At 42.4% G+C, this 15,091-nt stretch overlaps 1 protein-coding gene across 2 annotated transcripts in view; it reads left to right on the forward strand.

Moving 5' to 3' along the window:
* Positions 1-15,091, forward strand: part of PKNOX1 (PBX/knotted 1 homeobox 1) — an 817,124-nt gene that overhangs the window by 102,211 nt on the left and 699,822 nt on the right. The window contains exon 3 of one of the 2 annotated variants that reach the window (XM_069635659.1): positions 3,621-3,755. The exons of the other annotated variant lie outside the window; for it this stretch is intronic. Within the exon in view, the coding sequence (XP_069491760.1) occupies positions 3,621-3,755 (135 nt within the window). The remainder of the gene's footprint in view (positions 1-3,620; positions 3,756-15,091) is intronic. 2 annotated transcript variants of the gene reach the window in all.

Below are 15,091 nucleotides of genomic sequence, written 5' to 3' on the forward strand. Positions count from 1 at the left end.
CCTGCATGCACAATGTATTGCTCGACTGTCTGTTGTGCATGTTAACTGTACTTGACACCACACCCCTAAGCCTTACTTGTTTGCATCTTTAACATGTCGGAGTTTGCATTTGTATTTTAGTTTATTTGTATAGCGCGCCTGGCCCAGAGGTATCTGGGCGCATATTTTAGGTTACATAATGTGACAGTGAAATAGTATACACCAAAAAACAGTCGAGCAGCAAGACCGAATATACATGCAGGATACTTACAGGCTAATTACATTCAGAATACTTGCAGTGTATTTACATTAGAATTAACATTTAGAATGCTAGTAGGAGAATTTGCAGGTCATTATGTGGAATTATGGCCGATGAGACCGGTGGTTTGCGTGTCTTGAGCAATAAGCCACAGTTTAGCTTTGCTTTTGAAGGAGTGGAAGGAAGGTTCTGATCTAAGAGGGTTGTGAAGGGAGTTCCATAGTTTGGAAGCAAGGACCGGGAAACTGGCCCCGCCAGCTTTCTGAAGCTTGAATCTAGGTAGGGATAGACAATGAGCTTGGGCGGCAAGAGGTGTGGGATGTGATCCGGCGCACCAGATAGTTAGGCGCCTGGTTGGCAAGACATTTGAGTGTGAGAGCAAGTGATTCGAGGGAGACTCTTTGGGCTACTGAGAGCCAGTGTAGGCTGTGTCTGGTGTCAGATATGTGTGGATTCCTGGGAATATTCAGTGCTGCCCTGATGGCGTTATTTTGAGTGACCTGAAGCTTGCTTACATTTCATTGGCTCATCCCTAGGTAGAGTGCATTACAATAGTCGAGTTTTGACATAATAAGGGTTCTCGCAAGGGTGATGCAGTTAGAGGTGGTGAGGAATGGACGGCAGGCTGTAATAAGTTTGCACGTGTAGGCAGATGCTGAGATTACGGCATTGGTTTGTCTAGAGAGTGATAAAGTAGAATCAAGATAGATGCCTAGGGTTTTAGTATCGTTGGATACTTTGATGGTGTTGCCATCGATGATGAAGGATTTGACGATAGGATCTAGTCTATTAAGTCAGTGGTGGGAATCCAAGATGAGGAGCTCTGTCTTATCGTCGTTAAGACAGAGCTCGTGTTGAGCCATCCAGGCCTGAATGTCCAGATAGGCATCCTTTAATAAGACTTTAGGTCTCCTGTGATAGGGATGAGTATCTGTGTGCCATCTGCATAGTTAGCCCAGATAGTCAAGAATATCGAAGAGTGGTTTCGTGAACACCCCGCAAGGGACTGGAGAGGTTTCAGCGGAAGCAGATGGGGAGAAGACCCTCATGGATCTATTGGCCAGGAAGGAACAAATCCACATGGTAGCTTTGTCTGAAAAGTGGGCTGCCGAATTTAATAGGTGCCATCAGAGAATTTGGTGGTTAACCAAATCAAATGCAGCCGATAAGTCAAGTAATAGTAGGAGGGATAATTTACCGTTGTCAGTTTCAGTTCCATGCCTTAGTCGGAAACCGGATTGTCTGAGACCAAGTAGTTTTAGTTTCCAGATAGTCCTGGATCTGCAGATAGGCAGCTTGGTCCAAACTTGGTAAACCGACTCTCATTTTGTTAACTCTCATTAACCCGTCTTCATATGCATATTCTAGTAACTCTCGAAAGAAGGGTGGTTACAGATGCTTTCTGTTCGTTTGGGTGGTCTTGATGTTTTGGTGTTGGATTTATTTAGGGCCAGACTTCGTTGTCCGCATTAAGGGGGTTTCCTCCCAAATGTTTTTGGTGGTATCCAGTTAAAATGTGAAACATTTTTTCGAAAGCAATAATGTTGAAAAAAATAATAATACATTTCAAATGTTTTTTTTATTTGTATGTTTTTTTTTTGGTTTAGTTACTAAAAATAAATTGTAAATTAAAAAAAGAAAATCGTTTTTTTCCGGCATTTGTTTTCGACATAATGTCATTCGGCATGTTAACTATAAACCGTTTTTGGTGGGACGATGAAGGGGATTATTTTGCCTATTGTAGTGCTGGGATCACTTTTACAGGTGCTTGACAAGCCCAGCCCTGAAATTGCAGAGCTGATTTAATGATTCAAGAACGTTTTAGACTGGGCAATAGCCAAGGCAACTTTCTTTCTCTGCTAGTCCCATGCGATACTGCTGCAGTAGTCTAAATGAGATAGTGTTGTTGTCTGAATTAATTTGTAATCTGGTGACTTGGCTAGGATTATGGAATTGGAGATGGGATCTTTGCCACTATTCTTTTGTGGGATAAACAATAAAGATCTATAGAAAAGAAACAAGTTTTTTGTTTTCTGGATCAATGGTTTTTCCTAGCAATGTAGGCGGCGAGTGTTGGCATTGCCGAGCAGCAGGACCACAGTATTTCATTCTTTGTGGTTTAAGGTACTTTATTTAACCTGTTCTTGAATATGTGATGAGTCTGTTGATATGCCTGGGAATTTTAATGCGGAGGATGATTCGGGTGTGATCCACATACATTCCAAAATGCTCTCTGAAATGCTCAATTAGCATTGCCAATGGCACCTGTCAAACTGAGCAGGTGGACCCTTGTGATCTGCGGGCTAGCTGTGGGCATTCATGAGATCAATCCGTTCTTCATTGGTTACCTCCAGTTCTACTGGTATTTGGTCACCCAGGTTTAGCCTGCTATCCCCCAAGTTAGTGGAGTAGGATGATGGGGTTTTCTGTGCCAGTTTCTGCAGCATTTCCTCTACTTTTCCTTGGTTTGAGCACTCTTAAAACAAAAAAAACAAACTAATACGTAGTAGCATGTTTCTCATTACTGAAAGCTACAATGGGCCTTGATGTACTGGCCTATATTTGAATCTGAATCCAGCTGCTATAAAGACCTGTCACTGACCTTTTAAAATAGTATGCCATGTCTATTCTAATCCCATGAAAGTTTGGCATAGAATTGTGGGGATCTCCCATTATCATTGATGGCAGTTGTCGCTGATAAACATCATGCTAGGCTTCTCTGCAGCGTTGCACCTGTTCATTTAAGGATCTTGGTGAAGCATCTCACGGTCCTTTGACATGTTGAAGACTTGTGGAATCCATCAGGTGTTCATTAGCTGTCATGTATCACGTGCTGTTTGTCTGGTAGGTCCCGCAGTTTTGCTTTTTCACTTGAACTTCTATTGCTTTTTTTATCTAACAAGATCTGATGATATGGTCATACCATGTCTGTTTTTATTGAAGAGGTTGCAAAGGAATTGGGGCAGAACTTAATTCTGGTCTGCCTGTCCTATAACGTTACTAATGCTTCATGGGACCTGACTCAAAATTGTTTTTGTAGGCTTGGTGTGCGATTACGGCACAAACCTATTTTCCCATGTAGGCGATTTACCCACATACGTCTGCCTTGTGACTTGAATACTGGCATGTTTCCATTGTGTCGACATGTCTGGACTATTGTTTCCCTCCATGCACAGCTTCCAGTTGGACTGAGACTGGCCACACGGTAGGAATGGAAGCTCCTTTCTGCGTCTCTCGTTTTGTGCTTATTGGGTTTGATGCATGGACTTATGTTTGTAAAGGGACCTTGGCATGCAGTATGGTTTTGGAGTGTTTATCTGGAATTATTTGTTTTTTTCCCCCTTATTCACTGGAGCGGATGCTCCCTTATTCCTTCTGGTAGGTTTGGGAGCAGAGGGAAGCTGACACTGGTCAGCTGGACACGACAGAAGTTAGAGGGTTTGGGTTCCTGGAAGCTGGTTATGCTGATGGCCACATGGAATTGGGTCCTGGTACCTTTGAAGGATCATCTACAAAGGTATTTTTGATTTACTTATGTCCCAATGTATTTCTTTCTGTAAACCAGTTTTTGCTTGTATCTTGCAAGGTTCTGATCTTCAAACATGTTTTTTGGGTACAGGCGAATGTGATTTTTGTCTCTTTCTACTGGATCCAATTGAAGATAAAGGCGACTACTCGTTTAACTCTCCAAAGCCCCCATAGGTCAGTTTCCTCAAATCGGGGGTAATGTGGAGTATCGGAATCAGAAAATAATTCAACAAAAAACGGTTACGGTCACACCTTACTAGGTGTCCATCTGGACAATGACATTCTCCAGAGTGGGATCCTCTATGCATTCACATTCTTGTAGTAGCCCCACTGTCAAGCATACAATAAGAGAACGGTTTCCAATGTGCACTGGTTAGCTTTCAGCATCATTCGGGAATGTTCATTTTTTCATTATAGGAGGCTTTTAGGCTGGTTTTAGTAGGATTGTGTGAGACTCCTATTCCCCGTTATAGAATTTTAGATGTCCTTAATGTGTCTTCTGTTTTCTTTTCAACTCATCCTTTGCTGTTTTTTTCATAACCAGCTTCACAAGCCTCCAAAGCTTCAGGGTAAATTCTGTGGTGAGGCAAATCTACAACTAGCTCAACTTTGGACTAGAGGTCTCTTGACCACCACTTTCTAAAGGTGCTCAAAACTCTGCTCTTGCATTCAGATGACCTGCTTTGACGGCAATGCCATATCCTGGCTCTACGGTCACTTACTTTGCTTATCCCTTCAGGGTCTGTGCTCTCTCTGCTGAGGGGCGGGTACTGAACTATTTCATCAAGCTTGATGTTTTTTCATTTAGCACTGTTTTAGTTTAAGGATGCAAAGTATTTCTTTCAGTTTCCTTATCATTATGAGAACTGCAAATGTGTTTTTATTCTCATGTTTTAGTAGTTACTAAATTATGATTGCAGCATGGGTGGAAACTAGTCGATAGCTGTAAAGGCTGACCATTTGCCAGAAGTGTTTTTTATTTTTGCAACAAACAAGACCTTCCCCATGCCATCTACCATTATTGATTGTGCACTTTGCGCCACACCTTCATTTATTCCCATTTTGTTTGTTCAGTTCAAAAGGATTTATGTTCGAGAATGGAACTCTTGTGCCTGGCCACGTCTTCAGAAGTGCCCATTTATTTTTCCTGATCTTTGAGAATCCTTCCTACCACCTTGGCGCTGCACTATGTGCAGCCTTCTAGACTCCAGGATATCAGAGCGGTTCTTTCACCGTGGGAAGTTGAAAAAGTAATGCAACCGGTGTGGGGAGTTGTCTGAATCCCCCATCTTTGTATGTGGGGAAGCGAGCCGCCAGGAACTGGGCTAGTACAGCCATTCCCTGATGTGACCACCCAGTGGTGGATGAGGAGGGATCACACCAGCTAGCTATCCCCAACAGACATGATAGTGTCCCCTTTGGAGCCATGCTTAGAGGTTGTGGCTTCAAAGACCAGCTCCCAGGAAGCCTTGAAATGGGTCTCTGTAACCTAGGATCTGGATCAACTGACATGCGACTTTGAAAACAAACTAGCGATGTTCACGAGCCATAAGGAAAGATTCAAGGTGTGCATACTTTGCGCAGCAACTCAGCAGGATCCATAGCAGAGCACAGTAACAGCTGACCACCCCAGAGCCTCTCTCTGCATAGTGAATATTTCCAAGATGGAGCTGCATGCCACAAATGCTTTAAAACGTTGCCAGCTCTCATTTCCCAGACTCTCAGGCAAGTAACCAACACTAGACCTGCACCAATAATATTGATAAAAAGTGAAGGCTCCGAAGGAAATAACCAATTAGGCTTAAGAATTCAAAGCAGAACCACCAATAACCTATAGAGCGCAATGTTAGGTACCAAGTGCCAGCCTCGGAAGGATAAAAGAGGCGAAAGAGGCAGAAGAGGGGAGTATCTCTGAGCAGGCAGGCATACCTTGTCATGCTCAGTCTGGAGTACAGCGGGAACCATTTGGGAGAAGATCAGAAAGGCCAGGCTGGAAGTCGCCAAAGCATGGAAACCCTGGAAAGAGATGGTGACCAGGGTATTTGGAAGACCCTCCCAAGCCTTGAAGGGACTGAAAAGTCTAAGCCTGAGACTAACCACAAGCAGCAGGGGGACACAGTATCAGCTGCTTGATAAAGACCCTAATGATGGGGGAGAAATACCCATTACTGCTGAGACAGCCAAGGTCTGTGAGGAACCTCTTGTGAATCCTGAGAATGCCAAGGTCCCAGAGGCACTCATTGTGAATCCCGAGAGAGCTATTTTCAGAGGATTTAATTTTTTTGGAGCTTTGATGGATGCCACTCTAAACAATGCCTTGCCTCCCCGAGACTGGGTCCATTTCGAGTCATTGTCGGGAAACTCCTGTCTGGTGGAAGAATTCAGAAAAGCGTCTAATTGGGTTTCCTTTCCGGCCACCTCAACCTCTGATTGTGGTGACAGATTTCTCAGAATACAGTTGAGGAGCTCATGGTCTTCATTTAACACTCGCAGGCTTCATTCAGACCTGAATGTAAGAGATCACATAAACGTTTTGGAGATAAGAGCCATTTTCTATGCTTTGAAGTCATTCCTATCCTCCATTTAGGGAAAGGTGGTACAGGGTTCTACAGACAAGACTACCACAAAGTTTCATATAAACAAGCAGGGTGGGATTTGAGCCCATTCCCTGTATCTACTGTGTGACAAATGGTAAAGAAAACTGTAAGTCTTGCGGACAGTTCTAGGGTTTTGTGAGGCTTAGGGCTGTCGCTCGTTTTCTCTCTCTCTCTCTCTCTCTCTCTCTCTCTCATCTGCCCATGAACCTCCTCTCTCATCCAGTTATCCCTAGCCGCTGGTTAGTTATACCGAATGGTAACATCTAATGTCTATGATCTTGTACTAGGTGTGGTCTCTCTAAATGCAGACTATCTTACTTAACTCATTGTCTTTCTTATTTTCTTCTGCCCTGACCAAAGGTCTAATGGGAGTTCAATGCACTTGCTCTATCTTAATTAGGCTTCATCAATAGCTCCCACTCACCTCTATTCCTCTTACTACCGCTCCTCCATTTACTCCTCCCTCCAATGCTTCATCCCTCTGATTTTTCACTCCTCACCTCCACCCTTTGATGTAACCACTCATTATGCTCCAATATAGTACTTCCTCATGATGCTACAATGCTCCCCCTCCCACTACTGCACTCCTATGCTCACTGTTGCTCTTCTCCTCCCACTGCTACACTCCTCCCACTGCTACACTACCTCTCACTCCTATTCTCTCCCTCCCACTACAACAGACACTCTTCTTTCACCCAGTTTTATTCAGTTCACATTCACTTTTACACCATCTTCTACACATTTGCCACACAAACACGCAAAAACAGCAGAACCTTTATCACTCCTAAACTAATATCTAACCAGCACCAACCATCTCTTCCACAAGCCGTGGCTCCTTTCTTCCTCATGCTGGTCTCGTGGTGGGCCTTCACTCCACTTCTGACCTAACTCAGTAAACCCACATCTCCCCCTTCCTATTTTAAGTACCCTATCATGCTTTGGGATTGGTTTGCTTTCCCTGACCAATCATGTTTGCTTTCCCCTCCCCAGGATCTTTATGTCTGCGAGAATCCTTTAAACCTGAGTGTAAGCCCCACCCACTTTCTCCACACAGGTTTGCAAAGTATTCTCTATGGCGACGTACCCAGTTTGAAAGGATTGTTCATTCTCCTTCTTTGAGGTATTAAGGTATGTGACAGGGTGGTCCTGTCCCAAAGAATCACACTGGCTCTTGAGGAAAGTCCAAGGTTATTTATTGAAGTGGTCAGAATTGCTTTTAATTCTCAAAGTTCTTCAGGCCTACTGGGGTTCTTGTTGGACTTGCGCTAGGGTTGGCCCTTTTCTCTCTTGTCTGCCCTACTCTTGATCACCACCTCCCTAACCCAGACGTTCCTAATGGGGTGTTAGTAATACTAGGATCAGTAATCCTTATCCATCAGCCTCACTTACTGACCAACCAGTCTCTCACCCTGCCTTTCCCCCTCCACCGTTCGATCATACTTCCTGGTGGTTGGGACTCGCCTTAAATACACTCTGATACTGCTGCTTAGTGGGTATAAGTCTAGATTCCTCCTTCCTGTTACCGTCTCCCGGAAAGGCCAGCCGTGTTACAGACAGCCTAAGAGAATCTCTTTGCATTACTCTCCGGGGTTGGGCATGACTGCTCCCGATCTCATTTGGAACATTCTGTTTCTCAAGCTCTCAGTGGTTGCCAGTCTTCGACTCTAACTGGAATTCCTCGGGTATGGACACTGGGTCCAAGGGCCTAGACTTAACCATAAACCCCTCATCTTCTCCAGACTGGGTAGCATCCCTGTCAGTTTGGTAGCAATCCCTCTGTCTTCTTGGGTTTGAGTGTGATCCAGACATTGAAGATTCCCCAGGTTGTTTCTGTGGCAGACTTTAGGTTTTCTCCACTTCAGCTCACCGTACATTTAGTTCAGTCTCCCAAATGGTATCCAAAAAGAAGTGCACAAATACTTCTCTGCTCGAAGGTGAAGAGGTTCTGTGGACAAATAAACTAAGAGGGCTTGGATGTTGGCTGGATACCGGGCTGAAGTCCGGACCATCAGAATGTTGTACTGGGACTTCTGTTGGGACCGATTAACTTGAGCAAAAAATCCCACACAGCCCCGGGTAAGTCCACTCGCAAGTCTGTCTCAATCGGGGCCTTTTCATTAACGGGGATATAATGCTCATAGGCACTTCAGACCTCATAGGAATTCTCACAGGGCAAACTTCGGGTTGGTACATGGGCACGGTTAGTCAATGGTTGAAAAATCAACCCAACAATTCTGGTTCCTGGTGGTAGATGTTCCAATATGTCTTCCTGCGGATGCATCTCCGTCCGGGTAATCGTCTTTCGATGGGTGTGGGTGATCTCTCTTTTGAGATCTGGCCGATCCCACTTCTGACACCACATGTGACAGGGTGGTCCCTTCACAAAGAATTGCGCTGACTTCAAGGGGAAAGTCCAAGGGTGTTTATTGAAAATAAGTGGTCAGAATGGCTTAATTCTCAAAGTTCTTTCGCCTACTGTGTTTTTTTTTTTGTGGGACTGGCGCTAGGGCTGGCCTCTCTCTTTCTCTCTAGGAAATTTGGATACGCTAACTTAAACTTTACTCTAAAGCATTATGCTGATACAGTGTTTTACAGTATCAATACTGTAATTATGCATCATGTAACAACTTTCATTTTAGGAATGGAATTGCATGATTGTCTTTTTAAAAGATATAAAGTTAACATATACTGGTCTTTGCCAGACAGGATATCGAAAGTTTAATAAAAGTATCATCCTGATTACTTCTGGTTTGCAATTTTTAAAAATTGAGTGTAGGAGATGATTACTGGTTCACTTTCCCTCCATTAGAACTTGAAGTGAACAGAGAAAAGAGGGCGAAGAGAGCACCAAGGGCAAGAGGAATGTAGGGCGAGCTGTGCTTTCATTGAAGAGGGCAACTTACTGTTTTAAAAACTTCACGGCAAAATCAATCATTGACGAACAGGAAAAGAGGTTTACTTTTCAAGCTCTTTTTTGAGTGTTGGAATATTGTTTTTCTGCCCTTTTGTTCAAAAGAGAATGTATACACATGGTCTCGCAGCAACAGAAAATCATGCATTGACTATATTGCGGTATCAGTGGAATCCTCTTCAAGTTGTACGGGAGTAGAAACTGCTATGATCGAATTAAGTGACCATTGTATTTTATATACAGAAATGCACTTAATCATCCTGATATTGGTCAAGATCCACGTAGTACATTTATCATGGAAGATCGTCCAGGTGCATCATTAAGATGGAATGCGAAAACATGCAGAAAGCTAAATGAAATTATTAAAATGTTAGCGCTTAATTGCATGTACTGTAGTAATACAACCATCAAAGGGTCAATAAAAATTCTACAAAGCTCGATCATTATTACAACTGCACTGACATATCTGGTCTGGCTTAAAGCAAATGAACCAGCACAGCCTTTAGCTGTTGATTGACTTGCCGTGAGAATTAACATCTTAAAAAAACAAAAAAATCAGGATATTGGTCACCTATCCAAAATTGGATTATCTAACTCCGAATATGAAATTACAAAAAGAAAAATCACTAACAAATATCACAATAATATTAAAAAATTCTAGAACTTTTCTTCATTCAATAAATCAAAAAATGATTGCATCACTGTGCTCCAATGACAGGCGATCCACTTGGGCTCTTTTAAGGGGTAATGAATACTCAAGAAATGACGACCAATCTTCCAATATTAGTGCAGAAACATGGACGCATTTTTATAAGGAAAAATTTGCCCTACCGGAAATATTTCGGGAATCATCTTCCAAATTTAACTACCACTCAGTAGAGCAATTGAAGGGATGGTCTATAGAGGATATTACATGGGCCCTAGGAAAATTAAACAAATCAAAAGCCCCGGGACCAGACTGTATTCCTCCATGTGTACTTAAGGAAAATGTGCAACTATGGGCACCGGTGCTGAAAACACAATTTGATTGAATTATTCGGGCATCTAGTGTTCCTCTTTCATGGTTACAGTCCGTTATAGTTCCCATTCACCAGAAAGGTATTAGAACGAACCCTGGCAATTTCCGGCCCATTGCACTAATTGATGCAAGTTCAAAGACCTTTGGTGTCTTGTTATTACAGCAATTAAGAGATTGTAATTCGGCTTGCCATCCTTTCACCATTTCAGATTGGTTTTCGTGCCAGAATGGGAACTGCTCTGAATGCAACTGTTTTGGCACACCTAATAGCCCGCTCAAAAATTCCAAACTCGGGTGCCCTATATATGGCATCCGTGGATTTATCTGCAGGATTTGACTGTGTAATCAGGAATTTACTTTGGGAAAAACTTGACGCAAAGGGGATACCACAGTCCCTAATTGCGATGCTGGCCAAATTACATGAAGGCACTTCGTATTTGGTTCGTATCAAGAACTCTGGTTCAACAACAACTCCTATCCCAACTGAGGTGGGGGTTAAACAGGGTTGCAACTTGGCGGCTACCCTGTTTAATCTCTACCTCTCCGACGTTGAACAAATATGGAATACTGAGATCACTTACCCTGCAATTTTGGGACATCTCTGGATACAATGGATTGCTTTTGCGGATGATGACCTAATCTTTGATCGAACACCATACGGATTACAAAAAAAGCTTGTAATATTTGCTGAATACTTATTCAAACATAACTTAACATGTAATGTGGAGAAATCAAGTATTTTCATCTTAAAAAATATGAAAGAGAATTTCCACAATGAAATGGTCCATACATTCTATTCCTATGCCTATGTCACCTGAATATGTGATACTTGGGATATGATGTTATAGATTCTTCCTCAAGAGAAAACTGGGTACTAAACTTTAATGTGAAAAAAGCTGTTTTGTTGACACAGATGTGGAATCATATTCATGAAATATCACCAAATTCTCAATATTACCACTCTTGCAATTCTATACGCTGCTTCGTTGGTCACTTTTTCAAATCTTATGACCAACAAAATCCATGAATGTGGTTTAAAACCAATAGATCTTGAATTTCGGACGGTTTATGTAAAGGAAAGACTATATGAACATGATTGGTTAATTACATTGAATGATATGCACTCAAAAAATATATATTCTAAAGCAGCTAAATTTGCTACTCTTAGAATACCTCGTAGTGCCTATCTGGTAAAATGTCCTGCTAATTCCTATCGCGACCTACATTTGAGATTTAAGCTCAACCAATTGCATACCTTCGAAAAAACAATTACTTGGAATAAGCAATCATTGGTGACTCAGATCCCATGGTGTAGATTTTGCGATGGTAATATTTGCATGGAAAATCTAAAACATCTAACCATGTATTGTACTCATTTTGAACCTTTGAGATATTCTCTCATTGGTCCTAATGTGTTAGGTATGATGCAAGAAGCCAGAGAATGGTGTTGGAAGAAATTTATGTGAGGATATTCATTCAAAATAATTGTCTTATTGTGCATATTTCTTGAGAAATTGGTTGTCGAGTTAGATAAGAAGGAATCAAATCTTATGATTATGAATTAGTCTTTTGGATTGATAGAAGGAAGAAATGTATTATGCTATCAAAGAATATTTTAATCTTTTATATAGGATTCACATTGAATGTAATTATTTAGTATGTTATGTATAAAGAATAATTGATAATGACTGAACATTTTTTTTTGTAATGTTTGTTGTAAAAAGTTTGTTAATCAAACTGACAACTTTTTTTTAATAAAAAAAAATATTGTAATATGAAAAAAAAGGCAATATCGGCTCTAAAAAACAAAAACTCAATCATTGAAGGCACCGTCTACAATTTCTCATAGAGATTAGATTGTTCTTCGTACAGCTCCTTCCTTCCTACTGAAGGTGGTCTGACATATTCCATCCTATTTTTACACTTTTATCTGAGGCCTCATTAATCTCTGGTTGAATAGGACTTAAACATTCCAGGCATCTCTAGGGCTGTGGCATTTTATATAGCGCATATACTGGGCCTTTCAGGAAACGGGATCAGTTGATGGTGGTCTTTCACCTGGCAACAAAGCAGCTAAAGCCTCCATTGCTTGGTGTGTCGTGTTTTGCATATTTATTTGATTTAGCGCTGGCCCTATCCAGAGGGTCTTGAAGCGCTTTACATGGTTCAAAGTCTGAAAAAATGGGAGTTGAAAAAAAGTCACAAAATGTTTTGAGGAAAGGATCGGAAGATTAGGATAGACAAGTGGAAGCCGTGGAAGAGGGCAGTGTTGTGTGGTGAAACATGTATGTTTTGAGGCTCTTTCTGAAAGTGGCGATGGAAGATGCAGTGCGTATGTGAAGAGGTAGGGAGTTCCATGCCCTGGGGGCCCAGTGGGTGAATGCTTGCTTTTGGGTGCATGTGAGTTTGCAGTGCATATGTGAAGAGGTAGGGAGTTCCATGCCCTGGGGGCCCAGTGGGTGAATGCTTGCTTTTGGGTGCATGTGAGTTTGCAGTGCATATGTGAAGAGGTAGGGAGTTCCATGCCCTGGGGGCCCAGTGGGTGAATGCTTGCTCTTGGGTGCATGTGAGTTTGCAGTGCATATGTGAAGAGGTAGGGAGTTCCATGCCTTGGGTGCCCAGTGTGTAAATGCTTGTTTTTGCGAGCATGCGACTAGTTTGCAGAGTGGGATATGCAGAAGGTGTTGGCTGGCTTGTATTGTGTTTGCGTGAGGGATGGGTTTGAGTTTGTCATGAAGGTAAAATGGAGTTTTCAGGTGGATGGCTTTGAATACAATGCAGAGTCTTTTGAAGGCTGTTCTCTGGGTTATAGGGAGCCAGTGGAGCTGGGCAAGAGCGGGGGTGATGTGTGAATGTTTGGGTCAGTGGAAGATGAGTCTGGCTGCTGCATTTTGTATGTGGTGCAGGGGAGCAAGAGTGTTGTTGGAGAGTTCAGTGAGGAGAGAATTTCATAGTCCAGATTAGAGAGAACTAGTGCTTGCACTGTGGTGCGGAAGTTGTTGGGAGGAAGGATATGTCTGACTTTCCCTGGGGAGAAAGGGCAAATACTATCCATTTGTCATATACACCATGAAGGTAATTTTTCATATATCACTGGCATGCAAATGGGTTTGAAGGATTCAACCAAACCTGATTCCCTGTGCTCTATTTGCAGTTCAAAAGAACCCTCAGTCCACCTTGATTCCACAAGGTATCCTTGATATGGCACAGGGAAAATAGAAAGATCTAGGGACGAGACACACTAGCAGCCATCCCTTGGTGAAAAATACAAATGGAGTTGGTCCGAAATCTTGTGAAGTCCTCTCCAAGAGGCTCAGGCATGCCAAGTGAGAGAGCCTATAATAAAGAGGCCAAGTTGAGGAAGTTAACATTGGCAACAAGGTGATGGTATTGCTTCCGACTACGCAGAATAAAATGCTGTCCAGGAAGCATGGGCCTTATGTGGCAACAGAAACTGTATCAACTGTTACCTACGAAGTACATCAAGCCAGCCGCATGAGCCATCAAAAAGATACCACATTAACAAGCTAAAAGCATGGAAGGAAAACGCATCCCTCTCCTTTTGGCTCTCTTCCACAATAACACCAGGGACGGGGAGTTGGCCATGGGCACTTCCCTCTTCACTCGCCATTACTAAGGGAATCCTGGTTAGTTTATTTTCCTCCACTTAATAATATGCTTAAATTAAGCAGGTCGCCTCGATCTGAAGAACTTGGGCCCCCTGAGAGACTCCGGGGAGTCGGACTTCTGTATGCCACATTTCCTGCACCCGCCATAGGATAATGAATTGCTTGAACAATCTTCTACACTGATCCCTAAAGCTTTGCTGTCTATAATTGAAGGGGATAAGCGGGGTGAAAAGCCAATACAATTTATGGTAGGAGTGGGCATGGGCATGGTTATGGTTAATGGCAGAGGCAAGAGCGGTCCGGCTGAATGGCATATGGGATACAAACAGGCTATAGTAGAGTACGTATTTCTAGATATTCCTAATTGGGGACATATTGATAGAATTACCATAAACCCTATGGACCAAAGCAACCATGATATTTTAAACTTGACTGTGCACAGAGCTGAAGCAACCCAAAATGTTCAAATAAGGGGCCCTCAACACTAACAATCAGGCCCAGCTGTATTAGTCCAATCGGAATATCAGCACACTAAACCACAACTTGAAAAAGATTGATTCTGAGGAGCATACTCTTTTCCCGAGATCAATTGAGGAATTGGAGAGTTGGGTAATCATACCTGTGAAGAAATGGGGGGGGGGGAAACAAACCACGGATGGGGCATTTAACCCCAAATGTGAAACCTTTTGGTATCCATATTGTTGGGAGAAAGCACAGATTAGAACTGCCAAGCACGTGTACAATAATTGGCTAAAGGAGGACAGAGAAATTCTCGCCTCTAAAGATGATCAGATGTTTGGGCATTAGTAAATAAGGATGAAGGTACCAGAAAATTCACTATGATAAATAGTTTGCCCAGCAATAAATGGGAGAGCTTTGTCTTGGAGAACTACTGTGTCATAAACAGATCTATAGCCGTGATTACCAATAACAAATACGATCTTGGTAAATATGACATGGAAGATCTGGAGCTTCTCATTAAAGGAATAGTGCGCTCAGAAATATTGTCACGAGGGTTCGGGCATGTGTTTTTAAGCATACGTTGATAGATCGTACAAACATTTCCTATGTGCTTTACCGTAGTTTTCCTCTTTTGTACACATGCAAAATCAGGCAGCAGGGCACGGCCATCTTGTGATAATCTTATCCGTTGCCGCATTGCCCAAGCAG

This window comes from Ambystoma mexicanum, chromosome 7p (genome assembly GCF_040938575.1).
Source record: "Ambystoma mexicanum isolate Mex_15411 chromosome 7p, UKY_AmexF1_1, whole genome shotgun sequence".
In the NCBI taxonomy this organism is placed as follows: Eukaryota; Metazoa; Chordata; class Amphibia; order Caudata; family Ambystomatidae; genus Ambystoma; species Ambystoma mexicanum.